Source organism: Erinaceus europaeus, chromosome 9 (assembly GCF_950295315.1).
Source record: "Erinaceus europaeus chromosome 9, mEriEur2.1, whole genome shotgun sequence".
NCBI lineage: Eukaryota > Metazoa > Chordata > Mammalia > Eulipotyphla > Erinaceidae > Erinaceus > Erinaceus europaeus.
In genome coordinates, this window is record NC_080170.1 from 46,734,790 (window position 1) to 46,752,574 (window position 17,785).

The 17,785-nt window shown below is 42.9% G+C and overlaps 1 protein-coding gene across 8 annotated transcripts in view; it reads left to right on the forward strand.

The window, feature by feature from the left end:
• Nucleotides 1-17,785, forward strand: part of RGL1 (ral guanine nucleotide dissociation stimulator like 1) — a 223,560-nt gene that overhangs the window by 153,584 nt on the left and 52,191 nt on the right. For all 8 annotated transcript variants that reach the window (XM_016188465.2, XM_060197817.1, XM_016188467.2 and 5 more), the window contains one exon: nt 8,636-8,713. In XM_016188465.2, the coding sequence (XP_016043951.1) occupies nt 8,636-8,713 (78 nt within the window). The remainder of the gene's footprint in view (nt 1-8,635; nt 8,714-17,785) is intronic.

The following is a 17,785-nucleotide window of genomic DNA, read 5'->3' on the forward strand; positions in this document are numbered from 1 at the left end:
ATTAGTAACTCCCTTCCCCAGTACTTCTCAAAATTGAGTGGAAATAAAGAGTAGTTTGCACACTGAGTCATTTTTCCCTGTGCTTGGGAAAGTTGAGATTTATTGGTTGGTTGGCTCCAGGATGCTCATCAGTCTCATCCAGTCTAGAAGCATTTAGGAAATCGTACCCTATCTTGCTTCCCTTACAACTTTGTATACAGATTCACTGGATATCCTTAATAGATTGAGAATTTCTTAGAAAAATGAGGGAGTTGGGTGGTAGTGCAGCAGGTTAAGCGCAGGTGGTGCAAAGCACAAGGACTGGCGTAAAGATCCCGGTTCAAGCCTCCGGCTCCCCACCTGCAGGGGAGTCGCTTTACAAGCGGTGAAGCAGGTCTGCAGGTATCTGTTTTTCTCCTTCCCCCACCCCCCGTCTTTCCCTTCTCTCTCCATTACTCTCTGTCCTATCCAACAATAACAACATCAATAACAACAACAGTAATAACTACAACAGTAAAATAACAAGGGGCAACAAAAGGGACTAAATAAATAAATATTTTAAAAAAAAAAATGAAGACCATCTCTTAGGATTCTTGTAGCTGAAGATGGATTTAGGTAGATCCTTTCCCTATTTGAGTGCTGATGACACTATCAACAAGAAAATCCTTCATGCTATGCTTTGAATTATTTTTAAAAAAGTTTGTTAGGGAGTTGGGCGTAGCTCAGCGGGTTAAGCGCAGGTGGCGCAAAGCACAAAGATCGGCATAAGGATCCCGGTTCGAGCCCCCGGCTCCCCACCTGCATGGTATTGCTTCACAGGTGGTGAAGCAGGTCCGCAGGTGTCTATCTTTCTTTCCCCCTCTCTGTCTTCCCCTCCTCTCTCCATTTCTCTCTGTCCTATCCAACAACGATGACAGCAATAACAACAACAACAATAAACAACAAGGGCAACAAAAGGGAAAATAAATAAATAAATGTAAAAAAATTTTTAAAAAATTTTTTCTAAATAAGGCAGGTTGCTGAAAGGTAAATTGTACTCTGTTCTTTTTTCCTCATGACATTAAGAAGATGAAAGTATTTGCTGTAGAAGATAAAATTGAATTATAACAAGGGCTGTGAAAATCTTTGGGTATTGAACTACTTCTGATATCAGAGAGTACTGAAAGCTTTCAGAGGGCACATAATTCTTTTTTTGTTTTTGCCTCCATGGTTATTCTGGGCTTGGTGCCAGCACTCTGAATCCACTGCTCCTGGTTGCTTTTTTTTTTTTCTTCCATTCTGATAGGAGACAAATTGAGAGGGGGAGAGAAAGACAGCTGCAGACCTGCTTTGCCGCTTGTGAAGTGTTCCCGCTGCAGGTGGGGAGTCGAGGGCTCTAACGGGGATCCTTACACAGGTCCTTGCACTTAGTCCTATTTTTGCTTAACTAGGTGGGCCACCACGCAGCCCCCAGAGAGCACATAGAGCTTTAGAACATACAAAATTGGGGCTGGGTGATGGCGCATCTGGCTGAGCACACATGTTACAATGCTCAAGGACCCAGGTTCGAGCCCCCAGTCCCCACCTGCAGGGGGAAAGCTTTGCAAGTGGTAAAGAAGAACTTCAGGTGTCTTTCTGTCTCTGTCCCTCTCTATCATCCCCTCCCTCTCGACTTATGGCTGTCTCTATCGAATAAATAAAGCTAATAAAAATTTTTAAAAAATAAAAAAAAGGAACATACAAAATTTGTGTAATTTATATACCCATTTGTGGCAGACAGAAAAATGATTCCAAAGATGTCCAGTCTTAATCCTTAAAGCCTTTGAGTATATTGGACTGTGTGGCAAAGCAGAACTAAGTTTACAATGGAATTAAAGTTGTCAATCCCTTGATTTTAAAGATAAGAAAACTGTATTATTTCATGAAAGCTGGTTTGATGGTTTTAAGTAAGGTTTATCTCTGAGTTTTTAAAAGGAAAGAGACTGGCTATTCCCTAATTTTGTACTTTTATTACTTTTCTCTTACTTGATCTATAGATATTATATATTATTACACATACATATTAATTTTACCTTGAGAATGATATCAGCATTAGTCCTAGAGAACAAAATGTGTTTGCTTTTGTTTCTACTAAAATTGCTAAGTGCTCCTATACATAAATTGATGCTAGGTTGAGCATTTATAATTCTAGGAGAACAAAGTTCCAAGCATGATGGGATAGCAGGTTCTGAACTCATACTTATTGTCTGAGATTTTATATGGCCTGTTTTGTAAGACTCCCTGAGAGCTCTGCAATAGCTATTGGGAGAAAAGGAGTCACAGGCCTGGACTGCCTTGTTAGTAAACTATTAATTAATCTTAGACCCCCCCCCCCAAGTAATTAGTGTGTATAACAGGTCAGAGTCCTACCTGCCTCCTCCTCGTCCTAACCCTCCTCTTTCTGTTGTTTTCCTCACATCTCCTGCTTTTGTAGCATACTAACCAGCTGTATTTGCAGCTGACTGTACAGAGCTATTTCAGACTAGAGAGAAAGTAGGAGGAACTGATGAGCACCCAAACTCCTGGGGTAGAAAGTGTGTCAGAGAAGACAGGTCTGGGGAGATGCTCAGGGGTAGACACAGAGCTTGCATGCAAGAAGCTCTAGGTTTGAGTCCTTGTACTGCGTATGCCACAGATGAGCATATGCCACAGATCTTAAAACTAAGCAAAACATACCAGAGAAGAGAAAGGGAGACAGGACTTGGAATAGAGAAGAGAGACCTTAAGTCATTGCAAGAGACATCTCTTCTTTCTTGATACTATTGATTCTGAAAGCTCTGTTTTTCTAGGTGTCTTCATTTAACAGTTGTGTGTTTGAGGGAGGGGATGAGGCTTTATTCAAATAGATGTGTAACATTTTGAAACCATTGCATAGAGGAGAAACACACGGTGCTTTTTGCCCTTAGTCTAATCCTCTCTGTATTTAATGTTCTGAGCCCCAGTTGTGGAAAATTATATGTCCTTAGGTGTGAGGCTTATCTCTGGGCTTTCAATTCGATTCCACTGGTCTGTGTGTCTGTTTTGGTTCCAGTACCAGCAGTTTTTATTATAGTGGCCTTGTAGTATATTTTGAGGTTGGGAAGCATGATGCCTTCATTCTCACTCTTTTCTCTCAGAATTACTTTGGAAATCCTAAGTGTTTTCTGATTCCATATAGACTTTTGTATCTTTTGTTGCACTTAATTAGTTAATTTTTGGGAAAATTTTGAAACTTTGGGGAAAAAGAAAAAACAAATTTGGTGGGACCTTGATAGGGATCACATTAAATCTGCATATGGCTCTGGGTAGAATAGTCGTTTTGACAAAGTTAATTCTTCCAGCCCACAAGCACAAGATGTCTTTCCATTTCTTTGTATCACTTTTCTTTTTCCTTGAATAGTGACTCATAGTTTTCAGCATATAGGCCTTTTGCTTCCCTTGTTAGGTTTCCTCCTCCTCATCTGCCTTCTCCTTCTTTTCCTTCTCCATCATCATCTTTTTTTTTTTGCCTCCAGGGTTATTGCTGGGGCTCAGTGCCTGTCTGCTCCTGGAGGCTATCTTTTTCCTTTTGTTGCCCTTGTTATTTATCATTGTTGTTATTGCTGTTGGATAGGACAGAGAGAAATGGAGAGAGGACAGGAAGACTGGGGGGGGGGGGTGGATTCTCAGGATCATTCCACCTTGGTCTCATCCTACAGAAACTTTTTTGTTGGGGAGCGAGCAAAGGTTTGAAAGACTCGCAGTCAGAAAAATTGTCCCAGCAGACAACTTTATCTCTAGGTTTCTTGAAAACCCCACAAATACCTCAGATCCTTTCTTGAAGCATATATGAAATATTCTGTCTGCCCAGGTTGGCTCTATGCTCTGAAAATAACTATCTCTTGCTTACATAACAACAACCAGTTAACTATTATATTATCACCCCTCCTCCTAACTTTGGGGCTGTAGTAAATAATTACCTCAGGGCTGTATTTCAGGGGGCATTTCTAAATCTTCCTTTGCCTTGTGATATAGAGAAACCCATGTTAAAAGTGGTTCTGACACTTGGTATTTTAATTTGCTTTATGAGTTGCCATTTTAAGAAGGGTAGTTTCTCACTGGTAAGCCTGCTTAAGAGGCTAGCACTTTGATCTTGGATCCTAGGGAGGCTTTACAGAGATCGGGGATGACACTGTTGACAGCTGTGCCTGTAGCTATTAGCTATTACTTACACACACACACACACACACACACACACACACACACCCTACTCACTCATGTAGGCACCCTTTACTTATTCCCCTGGGGTAAATGAATTGAACTTGCCTCTGGTTTTTGATGGGAATCTATGAGGAGGTCCAGTAAACATCAAAGAAACACTATTACTAATCTTGTAAAACTGACTCTCAAATGGTCTAGCTTGAATAGTAAAAGGTTCTTGATTTCAATACTGGCCTTGTTTCTTTCTGAGTGTTAATTCTATTCAATGGTAAGAAAAATGCAGGAACAGATCTTCATCCTTTCCCACTTATAATGTCCCAGAGGATTATAGGCTCTTTAATTCCGTCTCAGTTCTAGAGATTTCCTTTGTAAAATTGCACATATATTTACTTTTACTTCTTTTTAAAAGGATTTTATTTTTATTTTACTATTTTAACATATTTTATTTATTTACTAATGAGAAAAATAGGACAAGAGAGAGAAAGAGAACCAGACATCACTCTGGTACATGTGCTGCTGGGAATTGAATTCAGGACCTTGTGCTTGAAAGTCCAACACTTTATCCATTGTGCCACCTCCCAGATTGAAACATCTTGAATGTTCTTCTAGATGGCTTTTCTTTTTTTCTTTTTTATTAGTGATTTAATATTGGTTTACAAAGTTACAAGATATCCGGGGCACAACTCTGCACCATTCTCACCACTGGAGTTCTAAATCTCTAATATCTCCATTTTAAGCTATAGTTGTTCTCTTAAGGTTGTAGATGTGGGTTAACTATCTCTATAGCTATCTGTCTATATTTGTATATACTTGTCCCACCCCTTTTTCTCCTATATTTATATTTATATTTAGCACAGGAGCCTCTGTAACCTCTGAGTCCCTGTCAGTCTGAGCTCAAAGTTCATGGCCACAGCTGGGAACATTCCAGACTGCAGTCATTTCAGGACCAGTTTTCCTGTGGCAGGGTAAGGTGGCAGGGCAGTGTGTCAGGGCAGGGTGACCCAGCCTTCCTTCGGAGAGTGGGACAGTCCCTACCATTGCTTCTTTAAGATGAGGGCAAGGTCCTGGGAAGACTTATGATGATGTTCCTGATGAAAGTAATCATTGATGGTGGAGAAAGGGATCCATTAGAGGTCTAGGTCCATCACATCTGAGTGGGAATCCAGGATTCTCTGACTAGTTCCAGTTAATGGGGAATTCTGATGTTGACCAAAAAGGCAATTATTAAGTGAATCAGTCTCTTGCTCTTATTCAGCTTTTGTAGTCTTAAAGGATTTAATTTTTATTTATTAACACAGGATGGCGAGGAGAGAAAGAAAGAAAGAATGAGAGAGAGAGAGAGAGAGAGAGAGAGAGAGAGGTGCGCCAGAGCATCACTCTAGCATATTGGATACTGGAGATTAAATTTAGGACTTAATACTCCCAAATTCAGCATCTTACTCACTGCCACGCCTCTCAGACTCTGTATTTACCTTTTCATACTAATTATACCACCAGGATCTCAGTTTTACTGTCTGAAAACTTTATTTCTTTTGCACTTAATTTTAGATTTTTGGACTCGAATTCCTTAATCTCTCTAGGACCTGCTCCTAGCCCTTTAGGAAAGAAAGCACAGAAAGGGCAAGACACTTGTGCAAGCAGAAAGCCAGAGGCCGCCTTGGCAGAGACAAGTCTGGACCCAGTCGTTGGGAGGTCTGTTTTCTCATCTACAAAGGAACCTCAAAGCTTTAGACACATTCAATTCAAATATCTCTGAAAATAGCACCAGAAGCAGTAAAATGCCTATTTTTTCCTATGGGAGGGTTCCCCCCATTTCTGTTTTCATGGCTTCCAGTTGGAAGAGAAAAAATGCAGCATTTCCTAAATTACCCAGGAGAGGATGAATGGAACAGCCCAGAACATGGTGCACACAGAGGCGAAGTTCTGCCCGTGACCACCGAAGCTGCAGGAGAAGAGCTTGTGGGTCACCCGATGGGGGTCCGTGTGGTGGCTGTGTGCCTACACCCTGCTCTTTCCTCCTTGAGTAAACCACAAGGGCATGGTTCACCATGAGGGTGGCCAAGGAGACAGCCAAGACAACACACTCTATTTATTTGCTCTTTCCCACCCCTGCCTCTCCCACATGGGCCAAAGAAGTCTTAACCTGACTAAATTCTTATGTTAAGAAAAGCAGCAGGAGACTCATGAAGCCATCTGCAGAGCAGGCACAGGCTGAGCAGATATAGTGAATGGCAGTGCACAGGATTTGAATGTGAGAGGTCCCAGGTTTGATCCCTGATCTCACCAGGAGTCAGAGCTGAGTGGTAGTCTGGCCAAAAACAACAACATAGAGCAGGTGCAGAAGAGAATATGGGGAAAGGGAGGGCGGAGGCCAGTGGAAACTGTCTATGGGAGGCCAAGAAGTCCATACGGCTGATGAGTTGGCACAGGGTGCAGGTGGAGGGGAGGGGGCTACAGTCTCAGGGCATATGCTGGAGCCTGCCAGGAGAGGGTGGCAGGGACACCAGATGGGTTGGCACTCAGGCAAACCAGATGGGCTTTTATTTTTTAAAGGATCTGTAAATGCTGGGAACAGGGAACCATTAGGGCACTGGGGCCTTAAATCACATTAGTAGATAAAAGTAGCTCTTTAAAAATGTAAATCCACCACTTGTAGACATTCTAGCATCAGAACTTTGGGACTGGAATCAGGGAGGTGGCTCAGTGGTGTGTGACACATGTTGGCCCTGGGTTTGAGTCCTGGTACTGCATGAGAGAGAGAGAGAGAAGGAAAAAAATTTAAATGGTAGAGCAGTGCTTGAGTCTCTGTCTCACAAACAACTTGATAACAGACATCTTGCTTGTGAAACTCCAAGGAATCTCAGATTCTTCAGAGAGAAAGAGAAACTGGAAAAAGTTTAGGCATCATAAATTGATGAAGAAACTGAAGAATATAATGTAAAGATAGCACGGTGACTTGTGGAACAGACTTTCATGCCTGAGGCATCAGAGGTCCCAGGTTCAAACTCAGCACCACCACTAGCCAGTACTGAGCAGTGTTTTGGTCAAATTGATAGAGAAAGAAAGGGGGGAGAGAAAGAAACGAAGAAAGAGGGAGAGAGGGAAGGAAATAAAGAATTTAAGGTGAATTTACATAAGTACATCCGGGAAACGAAGAACAGACTTCCCTGGACAGACAGCCTCACCAGTGTGCCCTGGAGCCCCGATTCCCCAGAGCCCCACCCTGCTAGGGAAAGAGAGAGACAGGCTGGGAGTATGGATCGACTTGCCAATGCCCATGTTCAGCAGGGAAGCAATTACAGAAGCCAGACCTTCCACTTTCTGCACCCACAATAACCTTGGATCCATACTCCTAGAGGGTTAAAGAATAGGAAACTTATCAGGGGGCGGTATGGGATACGGAGTTCTGATGGTAGGAACTGTGTGGAGTTGTACCCCTCTTATCCTATGGTTGTGTCAGTGTTTCCTTTTTATAAATAAAAAAGAAAAATACAAAAAAAAGAAAACATAACATGTTTGAACTTGAATGTGAGGCTGAAAGAATACTTAACTGTGATTGAAGACAGATCAACTACTTAGTAAGTCTGAGTTTGTGACAAGACAAGCTTTTAGATGGGATGGTACACATTTGGGGGGGTGCGGCTATATAAGAACCAAACTGTTACATTCCTGTACCTGCAGCCAGAGGCACAGCTCAAGTCAGTGGAACGCAGGGCCTGCATGCCAAAGGTTCCCAGTTCAATCCCTGGACCTGCATGTACCAGACTGTTACTCTGAACTTGCTTTCTGTTCCTCATGTAAAACTATCACACATGCCATAAATAAAAATAAACATTTAAATTTAAGCACCTATGACTTTACGAAAATTGGAACCTGTGCGGCCAGGTGTGTGGCTGAGTCGGCCCAGCCGGTATTCCCCCACAGCCACCAGCCTAGTCACCAAGGCAGAAAGAATTCTCTTCTCCAGTCCTTGTTTCTTCTCAGTCATCGCTTCAGGGTCCAGAATCAGATCTATAACCTCCTCCAGCAGACCAGCCTAGTTTTCATGGTGCCGTGTCAGTTTGTACCGGTGTGGCCCAGGTGTGACAGCTGCCAGCAGAGTCACAATGCGCCTCTGTTCCAGGAGCAGAGGCAGGGTGAGTGCTCAACCCTTGCGGAGCCTTTACTTATGTCTCTGGGAACAGCTACGTCTACTGCTAAGAGGAAAAGCCCCATCTCATCTGAGAAAATTCAAAGAGTGCTAACTACTGAGAGAAAGTGTTAACTTGTTTTCTGTTTGGTTTAGACTGATAAGCCCATAGGGTACATACCAATGCAGTCTCAGTTTTGAATGGTAATGTGTATCCATTCCTTCCTGTGATTCCTCCTCTAAAACCTGCCTATTACTTCATGGCTGGAATTGAGTAGAGTTGCTTTTCAACGCCACTGACTGGCTTTCTGTTTGTTTTTCTCTTTAAAGGTATGGAAACCTGACAAGTCCCAACTGTGAAGAAGATGGAAGCCAGAGTTCCTCAGAGTCGAAAGCAGTGATCAGGAAGTAAGTGTGTCTTTTCTGCAGGCTCACTCTCAAGCCACAACCAGCGATTTATCTAATTGATTTTCTTCTGAGAGAGAGAGAGATCAAAGCACCATTCCTACATATACAATGCCGGAGAGTGAATGAACCCAGGGGCTCATGTTTGCAAAGCATGTACTCTACCTACTGAGCCACCTCTGTGACCTCTAAAGGCTCCTGATAGTCCTGTACACCAGGAGTAGTATTGTGGGTGAGATGCTAGAAGCTGTTTCAAAGGGCCTTAGGGTTAATTAATTAATTGATTGTTATCACAGTACTTCTTAGCTCTGGCTCACTGTGGTGTTGAACCTGGGATCTCTGGTGACTCAGATATGAGAGTCTGTTGTGCAAACTTCTGTGCTACCTCCTCAGTTTCAGGGCTTCACAATTTTAACTGTATGAGACCTTCACGAAGAGTCTTATGGAGACGTCCCCAGAGAGGTCAATTGTCTGGGACAGTGGTCCTTTCCCAAAGCCTCACAGTGAAGTGACAGAAAGTTCTCAACCTTTTTCCTCAGACTGAGTTGCTTTAAAAGCATATTATGCCTCTGATGAAGGCATGATAGACAGGGCTGTTGTATCCTGCAGATCCTAGAATATTGGCACTGTTCTCTCAGCTAACCTCTTTCTTCCATTACCTACTCTCTCTGTCTCTCTTTGGGTTCCTCTTTGGGGTTTCTAATCTTTCTCTCTGTCTCCCTCACTGGGTTTCCCCACCACCACCAGCTTTTATCATTTCTCACCTCACTCTGTTGTTGTTTTGTACTGTTTTCCTACATACACTTCTCCCAGTCACTTCTCTGAACTAGAAGGGTCACTGCTTTGCCTTTCTGACTCAGGAAAGCTACTTCTCAGATTCATGTGTAAAGTACTGACAGTTGCACCATTGCCCCTGATCTCTGGCTTTCCACTTGTAGCCCTGATGGAAGCTGCTAAGTGGAGGAAATACAGCTAGCTGCTTGGCTGTGGTTCTCTGAGTGGCGATTTTGGCAATGTCTGGAGACCTTTGATTGTCTCAGCTTGGTGAGGGGTTGTGATTAGTGTTTAGTGGATGAGGGGCAAGCATGCTGCCTAGTGTTCTACAGTGCATAAGGCTCCCACTCTCCCTTCCCCAGCAAAGATTCATCTGACCCTACGTGTAAGTAGGCCTGGATGAGAAACGTTCTATTGTTGGGAAATTGTGAGGATGTGGTAGAGCCTGGCAGGGCTTGACCTGAGGAGTGCGTCTATTCTGTCAGTCTCTCTCTCTACCTAGAGGTTGAGCAAGGAGGGACAGGAGTAACCCCAAAGGTTTGCCCCATCTTATCAGACTCCCTGCCTCACAAAGCACCCTGCATTCCTGATACTATGGCCTGCTCCCCTTATTATCTACATAATCATTGTTTTGCCTGAAACATCCCCACCCATTCCATTCCTTTGATCTATCTTCTTTCTACCCTCAAGACCCTCCTTGCCTGCAGGGTATTATTATTTATCCTACCAGTTAAAACCCTCGCAAAAGTTGCTAAGGAAGTTACCTTTTCCAGCCCCTTTTGCCTTTCTCCACCCCTTTCCAAACTATGTCAAGCCATTTCCATTTCCGTTTTGCCACTTCCAGGTCCAACCTTTAAAAGCCTGGGCTCCCTGGTCAAAAAAGAATTGAATTGCCTTGATGCCACAAGCTCTGTTCATGAGTCATCTCCCTTGCATCGCTGAGTGAGTAGCAGCCCAGGCTGACTCCAGTTGCATTCTCTCCAACCCAGAGAGTACGTGCCTGCGAAGAGGCACCCCCCCCCACGCTAGCCTGACATTCTATAGTACACAGACTGCATCTCTTCAAGGAAAAATAGGTTTTGTTTATGTGTATCTGAGTCTTTGTGAAAACAGAAGAGAGTTTATTTGGACATTGAGTTGTTTGTGTCAGAGGCTGAGCAGGCATGGGAGCCATGTATGGTGAAGGGCTTAGTGAAGGGATCTGTAGTATGTCTCACTTCTTGGTCACTCACCACCTTGCAGCCTAGTGCCCTCACCCTCTGTTTTCTTTTCTTTGCCTGAATAATAAGTGCTTGGAATATATATATATGATCCCTGAGGTTCTTTTCAGCTTAACCATCTCTGGAACAACATTTATGTAGTTTTATTTTTTTATATTTTATATTTTTATATTACAGAATTACATGTCGACAGGGGTTTAAATCCACACCGTTCCCACCACCATGGAGGATCTTCACTCTCCCCACTGCAAACCACCATGGTTCCCCTAAGGTTGTAGACGTTGTAGGCCAACCATCTTCTCTACAACTATCTGTCCACATTTATACATAGTTGCCCATTCTTTTTCTGATTCACTCCTCTTTTTCCCTCTAAGCCACTCATGACATCATAACTACCTCCATATATCCCTCTCCTTTTTTTTTTCTCTCTCTCTCTGGATACAGTGAGTGTGCTAGAGTTCAGAGCTCTCTTAGCTTCATCCTATCACTTCTCCCCCACTGGGAGTGTGGATCAAGGTTGTTTATGGGGAGCAGAAGATAGGAGTTCTGGCTTCTGTAGCTGCTTCTTTGACAGGTCGATCCATACCCCCAGCCTGTTTCTATCTTTCCCTAGTGGACCAGAGTTCTGGGAGATGCGAGGGTCCAAGATCCATTGGTGAGGTCATCTGCCTAGAGAAGTTGGGATGGAGTCATGGTAGCATCTGCAGCCTGATGTCTGGAAGGTGGCATGACCTGAGGCTGTGGGCTTTTTTCAGCTGTAGATTTTGTGTCCAGTTTGATCTCTTGTTGTCTACAGTAGTTGTGTCCGGGAGAGTGAAGGTCTAATTGCAGTTACTCCATAAACCACACATCCCAGAAGTCTTTATTTAGCTTTCTGTAATCATTTTTTTTCAAAGATTAATCTCAGAGATTCAAAATATTTTATAGGGACTGAGTGTGGTACACCTGGTTGAGTGTACGTGCTGTAATGTGCAAGGACCCAGGTGTAAGCCCCCCTTCCCCAGTCTCCATGGTCTGGGGGCCGGGGGTGGGGGTTGGTTCTTATGTGGTGAATCAGGGTGAATCTCTGTCTCCCTCCCACTCTGTCTCCCTCTTCGTTCTCAGTTTCTCTCTGTCTCTATACAAGAAATAAAATACAAAAAAAAAAAACAACAACTTTTTTTTTTTTAAATTTTGTTGAGAAAGAAGCCAGAGCACGAGTTAGCTCTGGAATATGGTAGTGCCAGGGGATGGATCCTGGGGCCTGTTGGCTCTCAGACATCCAAACCCTGCTTTTTTTTTTTTTTCTGGCCCTCTTTACCTTTTTCAAAATGAAATTGTCAGAAACAGTTCAGTTATGGTTCAGATGCTATACTGAGTTTTTGAGAGTTTCCTTTGCCGGCTTTTCTTTGTTGGAAAGACTATACGCACTTTTGATAAAATGCAAGAAAAAAAAATGGACATCTGCCTTCATTTGCTTGTTTTCACTTGTGACATCATGGCTGTTCATTACAGCTGGGCCTTCCTCAAGAACCTAACTAGTGTTTGTCTTCTGGAGCCTGGCAAGGAGTGGTTGAATGCCTGTTTCCTACTGTTAAGGATGGGTTTCTTGTGATTTCAGGTGGAAAACAGATGGCATTAGAATGACATTCTAAGAAGTAAACAACCTGTTTTAGGGAGGATGTGAGTTTTGCAGACCATGGTTGAGGTGGGAAGTGTGTGGCGGGGTATATTGATTTGGACTTCGAACGAAAAAAATGCTACACCGTTGTCTAGTTTTCCAGTTTTTGCTGTAAAGCATAATACAGTGCTTCAGTCTCCTAAGTCCCCTGCTAATAGTCTTCCCTGCATTTCCAAATATGGATCTAGTTGGCTTTTCAGAGGCTAAAAGAACTCAAAGAAGGAAAACCTGGAAATACTGTTCAAACAGTCAAGATGAAACGATTGGCTTCTGGTGTGTGTCTTGAGCCAGAACTGAGTAGTAGTACCCTTCATGCATTTCCAAAGTATGAGATTATGCCATGAGCTCACTGGTGATTCCAGTGCTTAGTGTGCCCTTGCAGGCTTGGTGCAGTACCTGAGATCTCTCCATTTACTGTGAGAAGCATGAATGCCCTGGGGCTCAGGAATACAGTCCCCAAAATATATCGAGATGTGGGAGTCAGCTGTACAGTGAGTGTGACTGTTTGGGCCAGGCCGAAGTATGTGATCATCTGTGCCATGCTGATTTCTTCAGTCATCCCTCAATTTACCTCTAATTAGAAATCAGGAAACTCATTTCCTGTGATGGAAGAAAGCATCTACTTGGGCCCTTTTCCTTACTCTGCTCATATTTTTATAATATAATGCCGTGTTTTTAGTTATACAGTCTGAGCCAGATGGAAAAAAGGAGACTTCCTGTTGTCCAGATTTGTAGAAGTGCTAAATTCCAAAATGAAGAGAATGTAAAGAATTGGGAGATTATCCACTGAGCGTTTTGACACCACAAGTCTTCATTCTATGAGCTGATCTGAGATGACTACTTCTCCAGCAACATAACTTCATGTAAGGAGGATTAGAACACTGCCCCCCCATTATCTACCTTTCTTTATCCCTCCCTCTCTCCCTTTACTTCTTCCTTCATTCCTTTCTTTTTTCTCTCCTTCCTTCTTTACTTCTTCCTTTCTTTTTTTATCTCTTTCTTTTTTTTAAGCACTGTTGTAGTACTGAAGTAGTTTCTCTTTCTAATTATTTTTTATTTATTTATTTATTTATTTATTTTGCCTCCAGGGTTATTGCTGGGGCTCAGTGCCTGCATCACGAATCTACTGCTCCTGGAGACCATTTTCCCCCCTTTTGTTGTCCTTGTTGTAGCCTTGTTGTGGTTATTATTGTTACTGTTGATGTCATTTGTTGTTGGATAGGACAGAGAGAAATGGAGAGAGGAGGGAAGGATAGAGAGGGGGAGAGAAAGATAGACACCTGCAGACCTCCTTCACTGCCTGTGAAGCGACTCCCCTGCAGGTGGGGAGCCGGGGACTCGAACTGGGATTCTTATGCCGGTCCTTGCACTTTGTACCATGTGCGCTTAACCCGCTGTGCCACCGCCTGACCCCCTCTTTCCAATTCTTTAAGTGATCCTTGTGGCTTCCTTTCTGGAATGTGCAGGTCTGTTTTCTCAAACTCTTTACCATCACAGCCCTTCAGACTGTTGAAATCATTCTGCTTTCAACTTTACACATTCAGATGCCAGGGATATCATTCTTGTCATCTTCCCGCAGGAGTTGTAAAGAGCGACACCAGATTTCAGTTACTGGTTTGGAAAGGGTCATGTAAATAGTAGTAATCCAAAGTATTGGAAACACTTCAAAGAAAAGCAAGATGAGTTAAAGAAAGTTGGCAGTGATTCCTTAATGCCTGGGAAGCTTGGCAGTGGGAAATACTAAAACTCTTCCCAGAGACATTGCAATCCTTACTCACTCCAACAGATTGAAATATCCTCTGAAGGTGATTGAACTTGCTGAGCAATCATAACAAAGATGTGGCAAGGGAGAAGGAGTGAAGAATAGAGCAAAAATTAGATTTAAATCTGCATCGTTAGAAGAAGTAAAAGCTCTAGTGTGAAAGGAATATTTTGTCAAAGTAAGACAAGAACTGGAGCAGAGAGCCTGCAGCTATCTTGATAATATCCATGGTAGGCAAAGAAAAATATGAATTACAGCCTCAAAAGTTACTGAAATCTTGAACCAAAATTGTGATATTAAGGGAGGAAGGGAGAGGAGAAAACTCACAAGTAGAAATTAGAACCTTCCCTTCCTAACATCAGTAGTCATTGATTAAGAAGCAAAACAGAGGAGCCACGTGGTGGTACACATAGTTAAGTACACACTTACCGTGTGTGATGACCCAGGTTTGAGTCTTTGCTCCCCACCTACAGGAAGGAAACTTCATGAGCAGTGAGGTAGGTCTGCAGGTATCTCTCTTTTTTCTCTGTCTCTATCTTCCCCTCCCCTCTCAATTTCTCTCTGTCCTAGGGAAAAATGGCTGCTAGGAGCAGTGGATTTGTAGTACTAGTAGTTACTGAGCCCCAGCGATAACCCTGGCGGCAATAAAAGAAGGAAGAGAATGATTGGTCACTGTGTGTCTCCTGTTGTTTCCCACATGTAAGAGAGGCAAATAGACATCCCACCCAGACTCTGACCATTGGTTCATCCTGCAGTGTGGCCCTCACTGTCACCAGCCCAACTGCATCATGCGGTGTGCTTGCCAGTGCCTGACATTCTCTAGGCTCTTTAAGTCTTTACCATCACAGAGATGCACTGAGCCAAAATCCTCACTTTGTGATTGTGTAAACTGAGGCTGCAGAGAAATTTTGTACTTAAAGGAATATCAAGCAGTTGATTAAGGATGTAGACCCACTTAGAGAAATGGAGGAAGACTCAGCTATGGTATCCCTATTGTTACTGAATCTTATATGTGAGATACTTTCCTTTTATTATTATTATTATTTTTTTACCTTTTCCCCCTTCCACTTTATTTTTATGTATTTATAAAGTGGAAATATTGACAAGACTACAGGGTAAGAGTGGTACATTTCCACACAATGCCCACCCCCAGAGCTCCATATCCCATCCCCTCCCTTGGTAGTTTCCCTATTCTTCATCTCTCTGTGAGCATAGACCCAGGATTATTGTGAGATGCAGAAGGTGGAAGGTCTGGCTTCTGTAATTGCTTCCCCACTGAACATGGGCATTGGCAGGTCCATCCATACTCCCAGTCTGTCTCTCTCTTTCCCTAGTGGGGCAGGGCTCTGGTGAGGCAGGATTCCAGGACACATGGTAGGGTTGTCTGCCCAGGGAAGTCAGATTGGCATCATGGTAGCATGTGAAACCTGGTGGTTGAAAAAGAATTAAGATATAATGCGGAACAAATTGTGACTAGCCATTTTATTTTTAATTGCCACTGGGGCTTTCTATTGCGAAGGCTTTTTCCTTCTATTTTATTTGATAGGACAGAAAGATTGAGAGGGGTGAGTCTGATAAGAGACTATAAGAGGAAGAGAAATAAGAGGATACATGCAGATCTTCTTCACTGCTCGTGAAGCATCCCCCCCTGCAGGTAGGGAGCAGGGGCTCAAACCCGGGTCCTTGTTTATGGTGATGTGTGTGCTCAACCGGCTGTGCCACTTCCCAGCCCCCCTTTTCCTTTTTTTATTTGTGATTAATGGTGAATTATTCTGTGTTCCCACCTTTCCATCTCCCAAAGATAACCTCCATAGTTCTCACAAAACTTTAGAGACAGTTTGTTTGCTTCTGTTTTATTTTGTTTTGCAAATTCATGTGAGATAATTCCTTTTAAATAATAAATTATTATTATTAATTATTATTACTAGCCTTCTCTGAGACTTTACCACTTGGGCTGACTTGTTCAGATGAAAAGAGCAAGAGAGTAGAGAAAGAAAGAGAATCCATAGCATCTGGGCTGTGCACTTGGCAAAGCAGTGTACTATCCAAGTGAGCTATTTTGCTAACCCTGAGATACTTTGCTTTAATCTGTGTTATTTTGCCTGGCTGTCTAGCTTTATTATGAATGAATCCCCTAATTTCCCCCAAACAGCTGTTAGAATTGTGAAAGTTAGTTTTGCTTCTTGGGGAATGGTAGAGGGTGAAGGGATGAGAAAGAAGAAGGAAGCCCAGAATGGAAAGGGGATACGCACACGCATGCACACGCGCGCACACACACACACACACACCATGCCTGCTTCCTATTTCTGGAAGCTCAGAGTTCTTGTGGGTGAAGGGATGAGAAAGAAGAAGGAAGCCCAGAATGGAAAGGGGACACACGCACGCGCACACACACACATACACACACACACACACACACACACACACACACACACACACACACACACACCTCACCTACTTCCTGTTCCTGGAAGGTCAGAGTTCTTGTGGGTGAAGGCATGAGAAAGAATAAGGAAGCACAGATTGGAAAGGAAACACACACACACACACACACACACACCTCGCCTACTTCCTGTTCCTGGAAGCTTAGAGTTCTTGTGGCTCAGAGCATCTATCATTCTTATGATAGAAACTGTAGGAGACCTCAGAAATTTTTTCATTAAAGTCCCCTACTTAAATACAAAACTCCCTTCTCAGATGGGCAGGATTGGAGAATAATGAGCTATTGAGGTCCCTGAAGAATCATTTTGTTGAGTTGCCATGTCCCTTTTTGACAACAATAGCTGGAATTCATGTACAGTTAGGGACAGACGCTGTGGTGCGGCTGTATGTCCTTCTAATAGTCTCCTACGAACTCTCTCCCAGTTTTCAGATGAGGGAGCTGAGCCACAGTTTGGTGAGCTTGTGAGAAAAGCTGAGATTCAGCTAAAGTCTGAGCCTCTGCGCAGTTTGGCATGCACTACTTTCTCTTTGACTAAAAGGAAAACATGCAGGTGCCTGGCAGTGGTGCCCTTGGTAGAGTGCACACGTTGCCATGTGTAAGGATCCATTTCAAGTCACTTTACAAGTGATGGAGAATTGCTACAGATCTTTCTCTGTTTCTCTTGCTCCCTATTTCTCTCTCTCTCTCTCTCTCACTCTCACTCTCTCTCATCATCATAAAAGAAAGGAAGAAAAAAAAAACTCACTTGGAATAGCGTAGGCACTGAGCCCCAGTGATAATCCTGCTGGCAAAAAAAAAAAAAAAAAAGGAACCATTTTCCTTAAATACATAGGCCAGACCCTCTTGTTCCTCCTTCTGAGAATTAAGACTTTACTATTTTTGCTTAAAAGTGCTTTAGATTTATATAAAAAAAAATTGAGCAGCTACAGAGAATTACAGAGAATTCCCCTAATACCTTCCTCACACAGCTCCCTGTTCTTTGTATCTTACTTTAGTCTGGTCATTTGTTGTAATAAATGAACAGGTTTTGGTCCATGGTTTATTCATATTTCATTGAAGTCCTCTTCTTTTGTTCCAGGACACTAATTTACAATTAATCCCATTTCTCCTCAGGCTCCTTTGGGCTGTTATAGTTTCTCTGGCTTTTCTTGTGTTTCTGTTTGAGGACAATCTACCAATCAGGACACCTCTTTATTGGAATTTTCTCATGATTAGG